This window comes from Trachinotus anak, unplaced genomic scaffold, assembly GCF_046630095.1.
Source record: "Trachinotus anak isolate AG129_WGS33_773 ecotype Australia unplaced genomic scaffold, CSIRO_AGI_Tana_v1 ptg000008l, whole genome shotgun sequence".
NCBI classification, from domain to species: domain Eukaryota; kingdom Metazoa; phylum Chordata; class Actinopteri; order Carangiformes; family Carangidae; genus Trachinotus; species Trachinotus anak.
The window spans coordinates 24,535,503-24,552,182 of record NW_027273859.1 but is presented as its reverse complement, the minus strand read 5'-3'; the positions used below and the strand labels follow the sequence as shown (position 1 = coordinate 24,552,182).

Below are 16,680 nucleotides of genomic sequence, written 5' to 3'. Positions count from 1 at the left end.
AATATGACCACACTTTTGCAGATGGCTTCACATGGAAACAGCATGTAGGAATAAAACTATTTTAGCCAGACAGGCTGTGCAGTGACAGTGTGCACCAACACACATCCCGGAGAAACTTGTGAAAAGACAACATGTCACACTCCTCCATCCTGTCAACCTGTCACTCCTCTATCCCGGCTCCCTGGTCCCAAACCACTGGTCTCGCTTCTCATCTGGTCATCCCCTCTTTCTCCCTCTCATTTTCTGTCTCCCACACGGGCTTGCTCTATTTTTCAATCCCTTGTTTCACTCTCACTCTTTTTTTTTCACCCTGGGTGTCTTGCTGTCTCTGCAGCATCATGTTCAGCTTTCAATCCACTACACACACGCACGATTTCCATCCCCACTGAGAGTGCCGTGCCTCCCCCTGGCCTCTGACAGCGCACCGACACCCACCCATATCCTAGTGGGAGACGCCGACAGTTAAAGAGGAGATAACAAGAGAGGGAAGGAGGGAGAGCGAGTTTTTTACTCTTCTCTTACCATCTCAACAGGTGATCAGCAGATGTCGTCATGATGAGACATCAAGCCATGATCAGAACAAAGCTCGTGGGCACACGCACACACACCTACACACACCGGGCTGCCTGACACACCCTCTGTGTGTCCATGAAACACGTGTATTAACCAACATGCTGTTATATTTAGTGGTGACGTCTGCGATGGCAGTGCAGCAGCGTCTTGTGGTTGCTTGGATGATCTGGTGGTGCAGTGGTTGAGACTCTTCGAGATATGTCTAGATCTAGATCCGCTTCCTCAGTTACATGATATGGTTGTTTGCTATTCAACAAACAGATTTCCCTGTCTGATAAAATCAGAATCCACTTTTTTCACTGTGATGCTCCTACATCACTGTGTCTGCAAGAAATACAGCACTGTCAGATAGAAACAATGCTCAATGAAACGGTTGTCTTGCAAAGTTTCCCATGTGAATTTCTGCACCAATAATTTAACATGAACTTAGATCTTTCTTGTGACTGTTTAAGATTATTCTTTAACATGTAGGTGTTAAACCATAGTGTATATTTGAGTTAATTTACAAAAAAATATATGTACAAGTGTTTAAACAGATAATTATTTACATATTCATGTTCACACAGATATTATTTACATATTCACAAGACCTGCATCTTTTAAACAGTTATAAAAACCTCCTGAATCCATCCCTAGTTTCTCTTTTTAACTCAGTCTAAGCCCTTATAGCCTCTGATTGGTTAGTTCAGCATCATGTGACCATGTGTGAAACAGGAAGTGAGGTTGTGAAGTGGATGAGGTGGGGATGACCGTCTCTTTTATCAAGACCCTCACTTTACATTTCTGGTGTATTTTAAATCTCTTCACAGTCACTACTCCTCTTCTTATGAGAAGCACTCACCAAGGTAATATTGCTGATATTTAGGAATTAAGGGACATTGTTATTAAAGTTGTGATCTTTGGACCCAGTGCTACCTGTGAGGCCCCTAATATGGACATGTATTCCCTGGAACCATATCTAAAACCCACTGTAAAAAATCTGGCAGTGATAATAGACAGTGGTTTTATGTACTAAAGTTAAGTCTTATATTTAGTTTATATTGGTGATTGATTTTGAAAGGGTTCTAGACTAGACTTTTTTTTATTTTCTGCATAGGTTTGGCTAACCTGCAGATTTTATTTACTACTTGATTAATTGTTTGGTTGCTTGTTTTTTGGCCTGTTTATACTGGAAAAGGAAAATTCGAAATTAGTTTATGTATTACTGCAACCACACCTTTTTTTCTAATTCTAGTCCCATCATGTCACATACAATATTCAGATGTTCCCAGATATTTGAATAATGCAAGGAGTGCAAGGAGTATTGAAACATATGAAACAAAATCTTCCAGCCAAGAGTTTAGAAAACGCATTGAATTTGAGAACATTTGGATTGTTGTATTTGCAGTGCAATGACAATAAATTCCCTTTAGATTAAGTTTGGCATTGGCTTTACTATTCCACTGCAGAAAAGAAAAATAAAAAGCCTACGCAAGGTAGCAGACTGCCAGCTTTTATTCAACTCAGGGATGATGCCACAGGCTTCTGAAAGCAAGACAACTTGCTTTGGATGAAACAGCTCAAAGGGCTCGCAGTAAATCTCTGTTGTAATCATTATTCTAGCCACCTTTATTTCATTTTCTGCCAACTTTATTAAAGCAGCAAAGAGCAGCGACTGCCAGAGATATTATTCCAGTTACATTTGCATAAAAAGCAACAGGGTGCTCTTCTAGCCATATGGGTCTCGGCAGAGCTCCCTGCATATTTCTGAGGTAAAAAGTAAAGGTATGCAGATGGATTCCTGCAAGTAATTTACTCTCCTAGATGGACACAAATGTTAATTAGACAGAGCTGGAATGTTTTGCAGCATCACTGTTGAGATATGCCAGTTGAAAAGTGCTAGCTAGTTAGGAAGGAAGCTGTGTAATATTCATGACCCAGCCTTTTTAAAATCCTCTTGATATGTCAGAACGTAAAGGAAATTTGTCATTTGAAGGGCCGTCGCTTTCCTGCTCTCGCTCCTGTCCTTGATCAAATGGAGCTTTTACTTGAAGGTGTCACTGTAATTAGCGTCTCTGCAAGTGTGTGCGTGTTGGGCTGGGGGGGCGAATGTGTGTGGGTGTGTGCATGAATGTCAGGTTGCTTTTTTCTTCGTTTCGCTTTCTTGGCATCTTTCAAAATTTATGGGTTCTTTAAAATCAAAAAGTGAAAAAAAAAGTGACATAATTGATATGTTGGTGTTGACATGTTAAACTTGATTATATTTCAGTTTTTTTCTACCTCGCCCACACCATCAAAGTCTAACTGACACAGATCATTAGCAAGAAAAAACAAGCCATTGTCTACAAACATCATGACTTTTGATTCCTGGATTAATGCAAATACATGTTATGCAAACTTTACATTGCACTTTGACTCACTTCAGAGTAGATACAATTGAAGTTTAATGATTTCAGAGAAAATTGGGACGTTCTAACAGAAGGAAGAAAGTAATAAACATTACACGATGAGTAATTTAATCAGAGAAGGATACAGACAAAAACTTTGATGTCCCTGTTTACTCAGTGTGGGAGACCCGGGGGGGAAGGAAGACTCAAAAATGCCTCCTGAAATGTGAAACAAACATGCAGTGATTTCCATGTGAGAGATGCATCGTGATGTACAATTCTAGACTAGATGAAAGGGCAACTTGACTATTCACACCTTCGCTGATTTCTCTTGACACTTGACAAGTCACCCACCTCCCTCTTCTTCTGTCTGTCTGTATTCTTTAAGTTTCTCTTTCCTCGAACTTTTCATATGCTGAGTAGAAAAAGGTATCTGAATAGATGCTTTAACAACTGCGGAGTTGACAGCCCCCCGTTTTCAAAACCAAATTTGGGAATCCTCTCCCTTTTCTCTCTTCATTCATTTTCCCTTTTTCCCCTCCCCGAACATCTACAAATCATTCAAGGGGGGGATAAAGGCATGCATGCAGGGAGATGAATGGTTTAATTTAGATTCAAATGGCATAAAAGTGGGCTAATCGGAATAGCTGACAAAAGCTCTATGACGGAGAAGTGATAACCTGCAGGCTGCTTCCTTATTGCAGGAGATGGGAATGAAGTGCCGGGTTGGTTTACAGGTCTAATTGCATGAGTCAGTGTTCGGAGTGAGAGACTGACATGGGAGGAAAAATTCCAGTGGGATTTAACAGTCAATGAGTTTTACTTTGCATGATAAATTAAGATTACAGCCTTAAGTTTTATACTTTAAATGTCTGTTTTTGATGGATAAACTCGTTTTCTTTCCTTCTTCATCTCACCTGTCATTTTTGTCTCTGGATTTCAACCAATCTGTTCTTCTGTTTGCATGACAGGCTGCTTTTGTCTGCATCCTGTTTTCACTGGTTTGGTTTTTTGTTTAGCTCTGGTCGTCACCCATACTAGTTCTCTCTGCTTCTGCTCTGCAGATTTTCCTTTCAGTATGCATCTCTTTCACCTGTCCTTCACCGTCTAACCTGGGTATATGCCTCAGACATCAGTTTAAGAGTCCTATTTATAGACTTAAAAATCTGATGTTGTTGCTCTTAACTTGAGAGCTCAATCAGACTTGCTGCCACTTTTCTACATGTCATTTCAACACTATATTGTTTGGGTTTGGGTTAAAAGGAGGTTTATTTTTATACCTCTGTATGATTTGCTGTATGCAGTTGTGTATATATAATATCTTTATGTGTTTTTGCCTCTTGGACCTGTATCATGAAGAAAATTCGGTCATGATTAACATTACAGGGGGAAGTCATTCCAGACTACATTTCAACCATGGTGAAATTACAGGATATAGTAAGTAACAGACATGGACATTCTGCAGGACGACATCAAGAGAAACAGATGAAAGCAGGAGACAAAGAAAAATAATTTGAGAGAAAACCTCTACTTGATGTCATAACTTAGTCTAGTCTTAACAGACACGAAGGTGTCAAACACTTAAACACACTTAAAAGTAGACTAATGTCAGACGTTTCTGCTCCCAAAAGCAGAGAGGACAGGAAAGAGGAGAAAAAAGAATCCAGTTAATACCTGATAAGGTCTGTTGGACTGAATCAGACGATTGCGTTGATGATTTACTGGGAGGTAATTAACAGTGAGAGGAGTATTTTTTTAATGTAAGACAACAGAGGGTATTTATTTCCAACTATCATCAAGTCGCCTCATGTTATCCTCATGTTATTCATTATGCATTTAGTGTGGTGTACTCAGTCCATAGTAAACTCTGTGATTTTGTCCATGTCAGGATCCCGTAGCAATGAAGACTGTATTATTCCAGTGAGATGATTGGTCAATAGTGGGGCTGTTGGCAGGTTTTCTTATAAGCGAGTCATCCTAAACCTGAGTTAAGCCAAAACTTAGCTGGATAAGCCACTACCCTTGCATCATGATACAGGACCCTGACTTCACCACAGCTCATGTTTTGAACCCAAAAGTGAGCCACAGCGGGTGAGTAAGTTTTACCACAGTTCACTTGGTTCATAGTTACCTCACTAGCTCATGGGGATCTGTCTACTTACATAAGTTTTACTCGAACAAATTGTATGACAAGCTAACAAAGACAAATTGCACTTTCAGGCTTAATTATCCAAAACTCAAATTTGAAATGACAGGTCCCCCCCAAAAGGAAGCAGGCGGACAAACAGAAGCTAGTGATTATGGGAAATTATTGGTGACTTGAGATTTGACATGAAAACTCATCTAAAAAGATGTTATTCAAGTAATTTACAGGCTTCTGCCAAAAAGCTGGAATGTAACCACAGTAGACAGCTGTTGGGTGTTATACAGCAACACCTCTTTTCAGCTTAGTCCAAAGAGCCAATTCATTAAGCCTTGATCCCGTCACTTAAACATCAACTTTCAAATTCACACTTCTCAGATGGTTCCTTGAAACAGATCCTACTGATAACATATAATACATATTTTTACTGGCTGCCATGACTAGAACCTGGCTGCTTTTCTGAAACTTGTCAGGTACTTTTTCTGTTTCTTTAACTTGCTGGATAACAGCACACTTTTTCTGCATTGACTTTGTTTGAAGGTTTACCAATGGCCTGGCAGAAGATGAATCTTTAATTTAAACCTGGCAGGAATATATTAAAATCATTGATTATGATTTAAGCTGTCTCTATGTTTGGTCTTTCCAAATGAGGGGAGATTATACAGATTAATTATGTGGGTGTTATGAAATTGATGAAAAATAATGACCACTAAGCTTCTGTAGAATCAATTCCTGCTACCGCTAATGCTGCAGCTATTATTCCATCCACTGTGGTGATGGGGCTGTCTGCATAAATCTTTTCTTGTGATGTTTATGTATGTTAGTGTGAGACTCAATATGTAGCAATTAGTAAAACTGACAATAAATTACAAGCATTAAATCCATCATTACATTCAATTGGAAATGCTTTCTAATACATAATAATAATATATCAAATGAACAGTTTTTCTTTGTGTTGTCTTGTGTAATCTTCTCTCCTCCTATCCCACCTGCTTTTGTCATCCTGTCAGCAGTTTGTTTTCTGTCTGGCCTGCTGCCAGTGGCTTATGAACATCGCACCTAACCTTGCAGACTGTATCATGGTCCCTTAATCCCATAATTCTGTTGTTACAGTACACCGTACTTATTGCGGGTGCTATCACATCTACGGTGTGTTTTCTGTTGGTTGTGCAGAAAGTGTTTGCATTGCAGCAGCTTTGTAGTTCATCAGGTACAGAATTACAAGCTAACCGGAGCTGGTTGTGCATGGATTCACAAGTAGTTTGTCTATCAGACAGTTTGGTGCGCTGCCAAATGGAAGACTTTTTGCAGTGGGGTGGAATTCAAAACAAACATTTATCTCCCAAGACATTCAGACCAGAAAAAAAAGCCATGAGATAAACTCTTATCGTCAATCTGTGGTCTTCAGTGCTCTCAGAGATATTTTGCAATGACAATATTGGAAATGACTTTTCTTAGTGCACCTTTCCCTCACCCTGCTTTGTCCACCACCAGCGTGACTTTCATACCTCTCCAAGAGCTGGTGTGAACTTGTTGCATTCAGCTGTGGGGGCTACAGTACGTGTAGGTGGAGAGAATAATAATGATAGTTAATGGCAGGAGCCGAGAGTTTTTCCATAAAGAGCCAGTTTCATATCACTTACTTAAAATGCAACATATATTATACAGCTGCACTGTATTATGGTCTGTGTATATGGACTATTGTGGGTGGAAAATTCGTCTCTCTTTGTCTCTCTGTGATTGTGATTGAAGCCTTTCCACCTTAATTGCGACTAAAGCCAGATGGTTAATGTTGCTGTTCTAAATGTTGAATTTTGGGGGGATTCTTGGAGACTTTCATTTTTTTTTTTTAAAAGAAGTGCAGATGTGGGCAGTCCTTGCAAATACCTCAGAAATCCTGTATGTTCTCTACCATCTAAGGGAATAAAAAATGCTTTCTACAAACAGAATGGTCAAGATGTGTCAATAGTTGTTTACTGAAATTTTGTGTTTTAATTTCACTCGAATTTGACCCTCAATAGCAAATAAAGGAAACCTATGCATTGCTTGAAGGTCGCATACATTTCTGTACAGCTTTGAAGTCATGTCCTGTTGTAAGGCCGAGGTACATGTTCACATTTAATGACTAAAGCAAACATGTTCAGACTGTCTTTGTGCAGATATTTACTGTCACTGGAATTTAATTAGCATTTAGCCTCAGCTCAGGCAGCTATCAGCTACGCTCCTCCAGGTGGTTGATTGTTAATGTATTTTTTTTTTTTTATTATTACACACCTTTGAGAGGGAATAATCTGCAGAAAGGTATAAAACAAGATATATTTATATCCACTGAAGTGCATCATAAAGACTGTGGTGAATGAGACTTGTATTGCTTTTCTTGAGAGGCCATTGAGTTCAAATTGCTGTCATGTCATGTATGTGGTATTTTATGCTGTATTTTAATATGTGGTGAGTTTGTATGGCTGCCATCATGGCCAAGTCTCTTGTAAAAAAGTTTTTTTAGATCTCAATAAGACTTCCTGGTAAAAATAAAAGAAATAGTAATTACTTCCCTCTCCCAACTTTGATGAGCGTACACCCATCAATACATTGTTTTCCTTTTGTGGTCTTGTTTCCCTCAGAGCCAAGAAGAAGACCAAGCCCTTGAACCTTAAGATCCACAGCAGTGTGGGCAGCTGTGAGAATCTGCCCACGCAGCGCTCACCCCTCCACACCGAACGATCCCTGCGATCCTTCTTCTTCCCCTCCTTCATCCCTTCCACACCTCCCGTCCACGCCGAAACACCCTCTGCAAGTAAGTGAACTCTTCTTTTTTTAATCAGCTCACACTCAAGCATTTATGAAATGAGATTTTTTAATGCCTTTAATATATCTCTTTCATATTCTAATCCCCCCTGACATCTGATTATTTAGTTTTAAGGCAATGTTTTATTTCTGGGATGGCATTTTGCTCTCTGCCTGGTTAAGTCAAACAGCCTAGTGCACTCTAGGGTTGGGAACTGAACTTGGGTTAAAGGGCTATCTGCATTTGCAAGCCCAAATTAGTCTGTATTATCTCTCTGGGGACAAAGCAGTCCACTCCTGTGGAATGCATCTTTGTATTTTTCTTACCCTTGTCCTAAAAGCAGCTTCCCAACAGTTGTCTAATCTAGTTTTCTACTTGGTGTGTTAGTCTGGGCACTTAACCAAACCGACCTCTCCACAGTGGTAAAAGAAAAAAAAAGACCACTCACATGCCCATGATCATTCTTAAACCGCAGTTCTTTTTGTTAAAAATATACTAAAATAGAGCTCTGCTGGAAAATGCAACAGATGAACAATCAGGCCGGGCCATAATGACCGGAGGTGGTGTGTGGCTGCACCTTGGCAGCCTTATTGGCTGAAGCATTATGGGAATACCGCAGAAGCCATTAGACTGAGGAGGAAAGGCAGAAAAAAATAGAAAGTAATGGAGGTCATTTCAGGAAGGGAGTGATGTATGGCTGTCACTTAGTGTTGTGAATAGTTGTAGACCTCGACTAACAGGTATCTGGAACACAGCAGTGCATATTCATTTGAGGCGTGACATGGAATAATCACACAACGTATGCATGAGAGGAGGCGGGAGTAAGAACAGGGATGAAAACGCTCCCCTGCAGGTATAAATTCAATGGCACAGTCTCACTTTCTTTCTAATGCATGCATGTGTGTTAAGAGTAGTAGTGAGTAGTACAATTACAAAAGACCAAACCATACTGGAAACACTTGTCAGTATCACTTTCTAAGGTACTCTTACAAAGGGTTTATAGGTTGTAATTAAGGGTCTTTAACAGTGGTTAATAAATAATTTACAAAAGCTTCAATTGTAAGCCATTTCTATAAACACAGCTGGAGGAAAAGACCCCTCAAACAGACCTCTGAGGGCTGTAAAAACATACCAAAATCCATTTTTAATACATTATTAATATTTACAATGTAAGACTTCAGTCCTCTTTTTAACCAATGACTTCACAGCTGTTTCTGGTGACTTACTGGAAAAAGACAAGCCAGCTGCAGACTTAATGGTTAATGGGTTGGTAAGGACTCGACCACTTTAGAGCGATTTTTCAGTTCTTAGTGGTATTTGAAGGTTAAACAGTAGATTTGGACAGAAGGTCCTTTATATTCCCTAAGCATGATGACATATTTCTGCTTCTCACTATAGTTTCTGTTGTCTGCTATTCATTCCATACAGTAACACATGGTTATAAAGCTAATGTGAGATGTGCAGGCAGAGGGAATTGCTATCAGACAATCAGTTTAGTCAGGGGAATTGTTTGCTCCACTTAATTTGGATGATAATCTCTGAAAAGAGGAATCCAGACCCGAAGTGTCTTTCTCAGATAAAGACAGAAAGTCAAGCATCTCAATCTGAAAGTGAAACGAATAGGGACATGATATTTGATCACAAAGCTGTAAATAATGATCACACGCCCGCAGTCATTCACAATGAAGCCATCTCCCATGTCTCCACCTGTACATGTGTGGGAGCGCATACTGACAGCCCACTGAGCCGGAGCGTCTAAGTTAACAGTGTCTGCTCCGGGCTACAGCAGAGATAGTACTTCTTACGTAGATGGTGAGTTCTTAGGAGAAAGTACATGCTGCTTTTTTTATCCTGCTGTACTAGAAAGCATTATTAGACACGGTGGGTATCGCAGCGTTGTTTGGAAACCTGCCTGTACGCCAAAAACCCGAGATAAGCTGTCCGCCGTGGACCTCTCTGAAGGTTGACGGGAGATGTACATCTTTATGCGCTCCTCCAGGGCACGCTCCCTCAGAAATTTCACCTCTGACTTCTCACCTTAATATGAGCTACTTCCCTCAGGCGTGCTTTTTAAATTTTCCCAAATACAGGTTAGACTGCCAAAAAACTTTGTTTGTGTTGGTGTCGATCACAAGTGTAAATGCTGAGGGTGACATGCAAGCGGTTTCTTTTAGAGTTTGAGCTTATCTGCATGATTTCCTTAGATGAACCTGTTCTGCCCATGTCTGTCAGATTGTGTTGTGCAGCAGCAGCTCTGAGTTTAAGATTGTAGTCACTGTCTTAACTGTCATAGCATCATCATTTAACGTTAACTGTATAACTTGTCATCTTTCAGTCCCTTAAAGCTGCAAGTTTAGTTTTTTTGCAGGTGTAATGCAACTCACTTTCTGCCCTTTTCATTCACAAAGATCACTTTTTAATTGTGTTTCATTTGCTTATCTGGACTGTGTTTTAATCCAGATGTTAGAATTGTATATTGTATATTAAATGAGAGAAAATGCAGTGCAATGTAGCCGATAAAAGGTGTGTGTTTGTGTGTGACAAAAAAGTGCTTAATAATACAAAAATAGAAGAGTGAGACATCAGATCACCCAGTTCTCCTTGTGCGTATTTCTACATAACAAAGTAAAGTAAAATGTTTTCTTGCGCCTCAGTTGCCCTGGGGGAGGGGTGTGTGTGTGTGTGTGTGTGTGTGTGTGTGTGTGTGTGTGTGTGTGTGTGTGTGCTCGCGCCCGGTCAGCCAGGCTAAATATCCGTCTATGTCCAGGTCTATGTTTGGGATTACGGTATCACTGCCATCTCAGACGTCAGGACCCACCAGCCAACTGCATTAACACTCATCTCTCTGTTCACCTGAATCAAAACATGCGGAGGAGCCACAAGACTGGTCGAGGTGACCAAACGCTGTCTGCTCAGGATGAGTCAGTGCCCAGTCCAAGCTGAAACGCCAGCTTCCCACTAAGAGTTTGTGTGGCTTTTCAGCTACAGATACTGTTCGTCATAGTCTGGTTATGATGTGGTTAGATTCAGTGTATCTTTGCTCAGGCTGTCTTTGCTACGTAGTTGGGTCCTAGATAAAAGACATAGATGTTATCTGCAGATTACTGATAATGTGTGCCGATGTTTAATCTATTTAAAAGGATAAGGCTGGCATTATTACATATTTTATTTCTTGTAAACAACAAACCCCGTGGAGCCAACAATGTGTTAGTCCATTTATTATAACTTTCCTCTAATTTCTACTGGAGATTTATCTGACACACACATTCACAATCAACACAAGAACTGCTTTTAAGCATCGAGTTATCCTATTGGAAAACACTAACTAAAAACTCTTGGGCAACACTTAGCAAACAGTGATTAAAAAACAACATCAGTATTGGCAAACTAATTAGCACCCAGTCCATTTCTTTAAAGGCCCTGAACTTGATAAACCCACAAAGGTGATTTCAGAGCGAGCTTGTCAGTCAAAACTCACTCCCTTGTTCCCTCATCCACTACTCCCTGCATAATAAAGCACTCATCATCTTACTCCAGAGCGAGCGGCGAATTGAAAGATTTCAGACAGTTACTGCATCAGCCATTGTTATTTTGTGCCATCAGCGGCAGATGTAGATGCAGGTTATGGACACATTTTTTACTGCATTGTGGGAACTTTTGTTGGCACTATATAGTACATAAATGTCACACTTAAAGAGAACAAATAGAGTGCGTTGGGGACATTGTGTCCCAGTCGTGTCTCAATTCAGGGGCGGCATCCGTTAGAGGCTGCATTTGAAGACCGATTGGGTCACAGCGGCGTGACTACGCTGTCCCATTTCAAAGTCTCCCTCAAATGTGGTCCTCTCTAACGGGTTGATTGTTCGTAGCCCGACCTGTCCCAGCTTTTATTGTGTGCTGGTAATGAAAATAATGCAACAAACAACCGAGAGAGAGCCCAAGGATTACACTTTTAAATGTTTCAGCTCAGTTGAACAGCTAACGGTACAACAGTTAAAAAACAGAGGGCAAAGTCTTTGAGACTATTGCTTACAAATGTCCACTGTTTATTTTTTGCACCGGGCTTGTGTTATGTTTATTTATGTGCAAGATAAGTTTTAATAGTGGGTTTCACTTTTTCTAAGGAAGGAGCGTCCTATTGTGTTTTTTGTTGTTTACCCTCATGGTCAAGTTGAATAATAAATATTCAGTTTTCAGTGTTGCTCTTGCTCCAGGTGTTATGATAAGTCACTGTTTGTCTAATGCAAAAAGTTATGGTGGTCACAGTGGGTCATTTCCCACCGATGGCTCACCTCTGGTGCGTCAGGCTGTTTGAGCTCACACAGTTGGAGCGCGGAGACGCCCAAGCTTGTGATGATGCTGTGTGTCCAGTTGGAGGTCCAGCACCAGCCCTGGGACTCGACCAACACACACACACACACACCTGCTGCAGAACTGATGTGTGTGTGTGTGTGTGTGTGAGATGAAGAGAGAGGGAGAGAGAGTGTGGGAGTCTGTGAGTGTGTGCTCGTGGATATAAATGGCTTAAATGTTCTCCATACCCTTTGTGCACAACTCACCCTGTTTATTTCTACATGTGTTCTAATGACGTCACTCGCTCTCCATAACCTCGCATAGACACTTTGCAGTCGCGTCACAGATCTCCTAGCAACCAAACGTGGCACCACAATGGAGGTCCCTTTGAGAATTGGCAAATAAATAATGGCTACAAATACCGGCTAAATTTAAATCAGGGTGAGGAAAAAGAGCTACTTCAGAGGAATAATTGAGGTTGTCGTGAATTCAGTGTTTCAGCAAAGACGAACGGTTTTATGCAAATGGTCGTCATTCAACCATCGTGTCATAGCTTTATCGTTATGAGGAGATGGATGTCGACATGTTTCCTCATGCTCGGAGAGCTAAGCACATTCAGCTCTTTCGGGTTTTTGACTAGGAGGCGGAATAGAAAAGATAAATCATAAATGTCCCCATGAAAGGATATCTTTACTTCCATAATATATTTTCTTTAATTCTCTCTACTTTGTATTTTGTTCTTTATTTTCTCGATAAATCAAAACAGTAGTATTTAGCTAATGACGTTTTATTTACATCTTCTCCTGTAGAAGCAGGTCACCAGTTAAGAAAACTGTTTTCCAGGTGGTAAATGTTTTGTAGGTGGGACTTAATTCACTCTATTTCTGGTGCAGAACTCATGTCTCACTCCAACTAATGAAACCCTGCACAGGAGGTCATAACCTCCAGTCAATAAACAGGTGGATTGGTCAATAGTTGCTATGTTGGTTCCAAGGAAAGTAGTGCAAGTGTTAGAAACAGTGTCACAGGTCAGAGGAGTCTTTGTGAATACTGTACAGGTACCATGTCTATATCGAAATGCTGTCTTTGTGCAAAACACCCCACCGACCACATTGCGAACTTTGCAAACTCTCCTGCCAGAAACAATGAATTAGCTTTTGGTCTCTGAATAACTTTGCACTGCAACTTGTCACCACAGCTAATCCAAACAAACTGCTCTAATAGCCAATTAGCCAGGAGTGCAGTGTTGAGAAGCATTTTAATAACGTTCATCTGGTTACTAAAACATTCTTCTACAAATGTCACACTACAAGTTCACCCAGTTTTCTCATGATGCATCGAATCCCTCATGCATTCTGTGACTTTGGGATCTTTATCGAGCCATTGTCTCAAATTGGAACGAGACCGATTGGCTTCTGGAAGACATACCACGGCTAAGACGCAGCCCATGAGTGTTCAGCCGCAAATTAGCATATTTTCTAAATCAATTAGCTGTTCGTCATCAGCGGTGTCCAGGAACAATAATAGACCTCTGATACAGCTGCAAGAGGAGGCATTACGTCACTTGAATGTCCTCCATAGTGCCAGATTGGTGTCGCCACCAAAACCTGCTCTGTCTGTCGGTCAGCTTCCTCTTCTCTGTGCTCCCAGCCATTTGAGTTCTCCAACTGAGGAAGTGTCCACAGAGCCATAAGGCCTCCGGGCTTCATCTGTTCTCCCACTCCTGCTCACTCTGTCTCACTGGCACATTTAAACTGCCGGTCCTGAAAGACCTCCAGTATCTGTAAGGCCTTGCGGAGACATTTGTTTCAGCCATAATAATTGCTATTTTGTCCAGCGCTGTGACTGTTACTGTGAATTTATCACAGGGATTTCGGTGTGTGTGTGTGTGTATGATGGTTATTTGTAAATGTGTGTTTTTGCGTGTGTGTTCTTGCTCGTCAAAGATGACAGCACAATATTCTGCAAAAAGGCTGATCGGCGTGTAGCTGTTGTCATAGCAACTGTGCAACCTGGCTTTGTCTCCTGTTTTTTTTTTTTTTTTTCGCCTCACACAGGGATAGAAAAAAAAAACAAAAACTCTTTAATATTTCCAGCCCTCTCTTAGGTTATTTCTTGCTGTCTTTCTAAACAAACACTTGCTCTGCTGTGCACTCTCACCTCGTGTAAAGTCTCATTAAAGCACACAGATGAGGAGGGATGAGAATATGGTACGCAACAGCCTGGAACATATCGCTCATATAACACTCGTGTGCTATAATGCGGCACATTGTGCAGCAGACGCCCACACGTTTTTTACAGTCCTGTTCACTTCTTCTGCTGCTCTGCACAGTCCACTGTACACACACACACCATCATGTCAGACTCTTATTTTGTTGAACAGGCTTCAGCTCCACATTCAAACCGTGCCTTCTAAAGTTGTTTATTGATGAACTTGTTCGGTATTGCCATCATAAACTATTGATTATCTCTTAATAAATTACTGAGCCAGTTATGCTGTTGTTTTCATTCATGCATTTTAAGGCTTTATCCAAACTGCCAAACTGCTACACTCTGCCCATTGAGCTGTATACGACCTTGATGATGCTGATAATGATGAGAGTAGGTGTGGGTGAGATGACTAGGTGACAGTGCCACAAATTAGAATAAACAGAATTTGTGTGTGTGTGTGTGTGTGTGTGTGTGTGTGTGTGTGTGTGTGTTTCCGTGTTGTATATATGTTGTGTATCTAATTGTCACACGCTCCACTCTTTCCTCTTTTACCTGCTTTAAAAATTTCTCCTCCATGGGGAATAGCAGTGTTTAGCGCTCAGTCAGTCACTCTAAGAGGCGTCTCAGTCTAACGTCAAATAAACTATATTTGGCTCTAAATTGGCTCCTAGACTTGAGTAGTCTTTTTATCTTTGCACACATACACACACACACACACACACACACACACACACACCCCTCTGTTTAACCCACACAGACAGAAACATATATTCCTTCATCTTTCAGTGTAGTTGCATTTCTCTTCGTAACCCAGACAAAACACACACACACACACACACACACACACACACACACACTCAACCCCACGGTCTGCTTTATGGTGTGTCATGTGACAGGCCAGTGGAGGAGGAGGGGTAGGGGGGGAGGAAGGCCTAGGCTTAATTAGGCTGAGGCCAATCAGAGAAGATGGAGTAGGACACTGTCGTCTGGCGCCTTGGGGTTTCTCAGCTCCTGCAGGCTCATCTGTCATACATACACGCACACACACACGTACACACACACACACGCACACACATGCATACACATAGAAACTACCCACCCTACTTTGTCTCAGTATGTTGTTTTTGCGTGTACTAAAGTTTTTCTGTCTATGTGTCTAGATGTTTTATCACCACGTGTGTGTGTATGTCTGTTTGTGTGTGTGTGTGTGTGTGTGTGTGTGTGTGTGTGTGTGAGTGAGTATATTGACCTTCAGCTACATAGAAAGTGTGTCGTGTGTATACTCAGCATTTAATTAGCCCTGATGCCTAATGATGATGAGATCATCGAAACAAAGTGATAACATGTTTTTTTTTTGTTTTTTCGTTAAACCTGAAGAAAAATGATTCATTCATTCATTGTAATTCATTAATATTGTATAACAATAGCAATAGCTGCTTGTTAATCAATAGGGCATCATGCTGCTGTCAGTGGTGGAGCCCTCTCTCTGATTGGGTCTATTTCAGTCAACCACGTACAGTATTAGGTCAGGTCTAATAATCCCTGGGTGTATTTGGATCAGGTCTGACTGTCAGGTTTGGGTCGGTTTTCCATTTCTCTTCTTCATGCTCCCTGCTATGAAATCAACATTTCTAAAGTAGCTTAGAATGAAAGGTGTCCAAGAAAGGTTCAAAGCTGTAGTTCTCTCATGGTGATAAACTTAAGAACCATCTTCGCCGTTGCCTGTTCTACTTTGGCTCTACCCAATAACATTAAAGCCAGTCAGTGAGAACACTTCAACCACCAGTCGGTAGAAGCAGTTTTCATCTGAAGACTCTAATCCACAAAGTTGCACAAATGTTCTAGGAGGAACACTGGCATATAAACAATGAATCATAAGGTCTTACTTTAAATAAAAACACAGCACGAAGAGGCTGTGGATATGAAAATCAACAAAGATATCCTCAAATCCATAGATTCCTTTGGCAATATTGTTTTTTAGGTTATGTTTTCACCGATGTCTGCTTGTTTGTTTGTCCTGAACCGATTTTCACTAAACTTTGTAGAGGGATGGAGCATTGGTCAAGTCCAAGGGGGCGAATTTATGAATGGTGTAATAATTTTCCTTAACAATATCAGACCCATTTATGGTGGTGACATCTATGACTTTGTACAGTGCAGATCCAGATGATAATCTGGATTGCACAGATGTGTTTGTTTGGCCTTGGTGGAGGTATGCGCTCCACTGGGTGCCATTCTTCTTGTTTTGTTTCTCCGCCCTGGACTGTCGAACGGTGGCACCCCCACAAATGCTGGGGTTTTAATAAGTT

The 16,680-nt window shown here is 40.9% G+C and overlaps 1 protein-coding gene across 1 annotated transcript in view; it reads left to right on the top strand.

The window, feature by feature from the left end:
• ksr2 (kinase suppressor of ras 2) overlaps nucleotides 1-16,680 on the top strand; it is a 97,571-nt gene that overhangs the window by 42,768 nt on the left and 38,123 nt on the right. Inside the window, exon 6 of the mRNA XM_071483699.1 lies at nucleotides 7,704-7,876. Within this exon, the coding sequence (XP_071339800.1) occupies nucleotides 7,704-7,876 (173 nt within the window). The remainder of the gene's footprint in view (nucleotides 1-7,703; nucleotides 7,877-16,680) is intronic.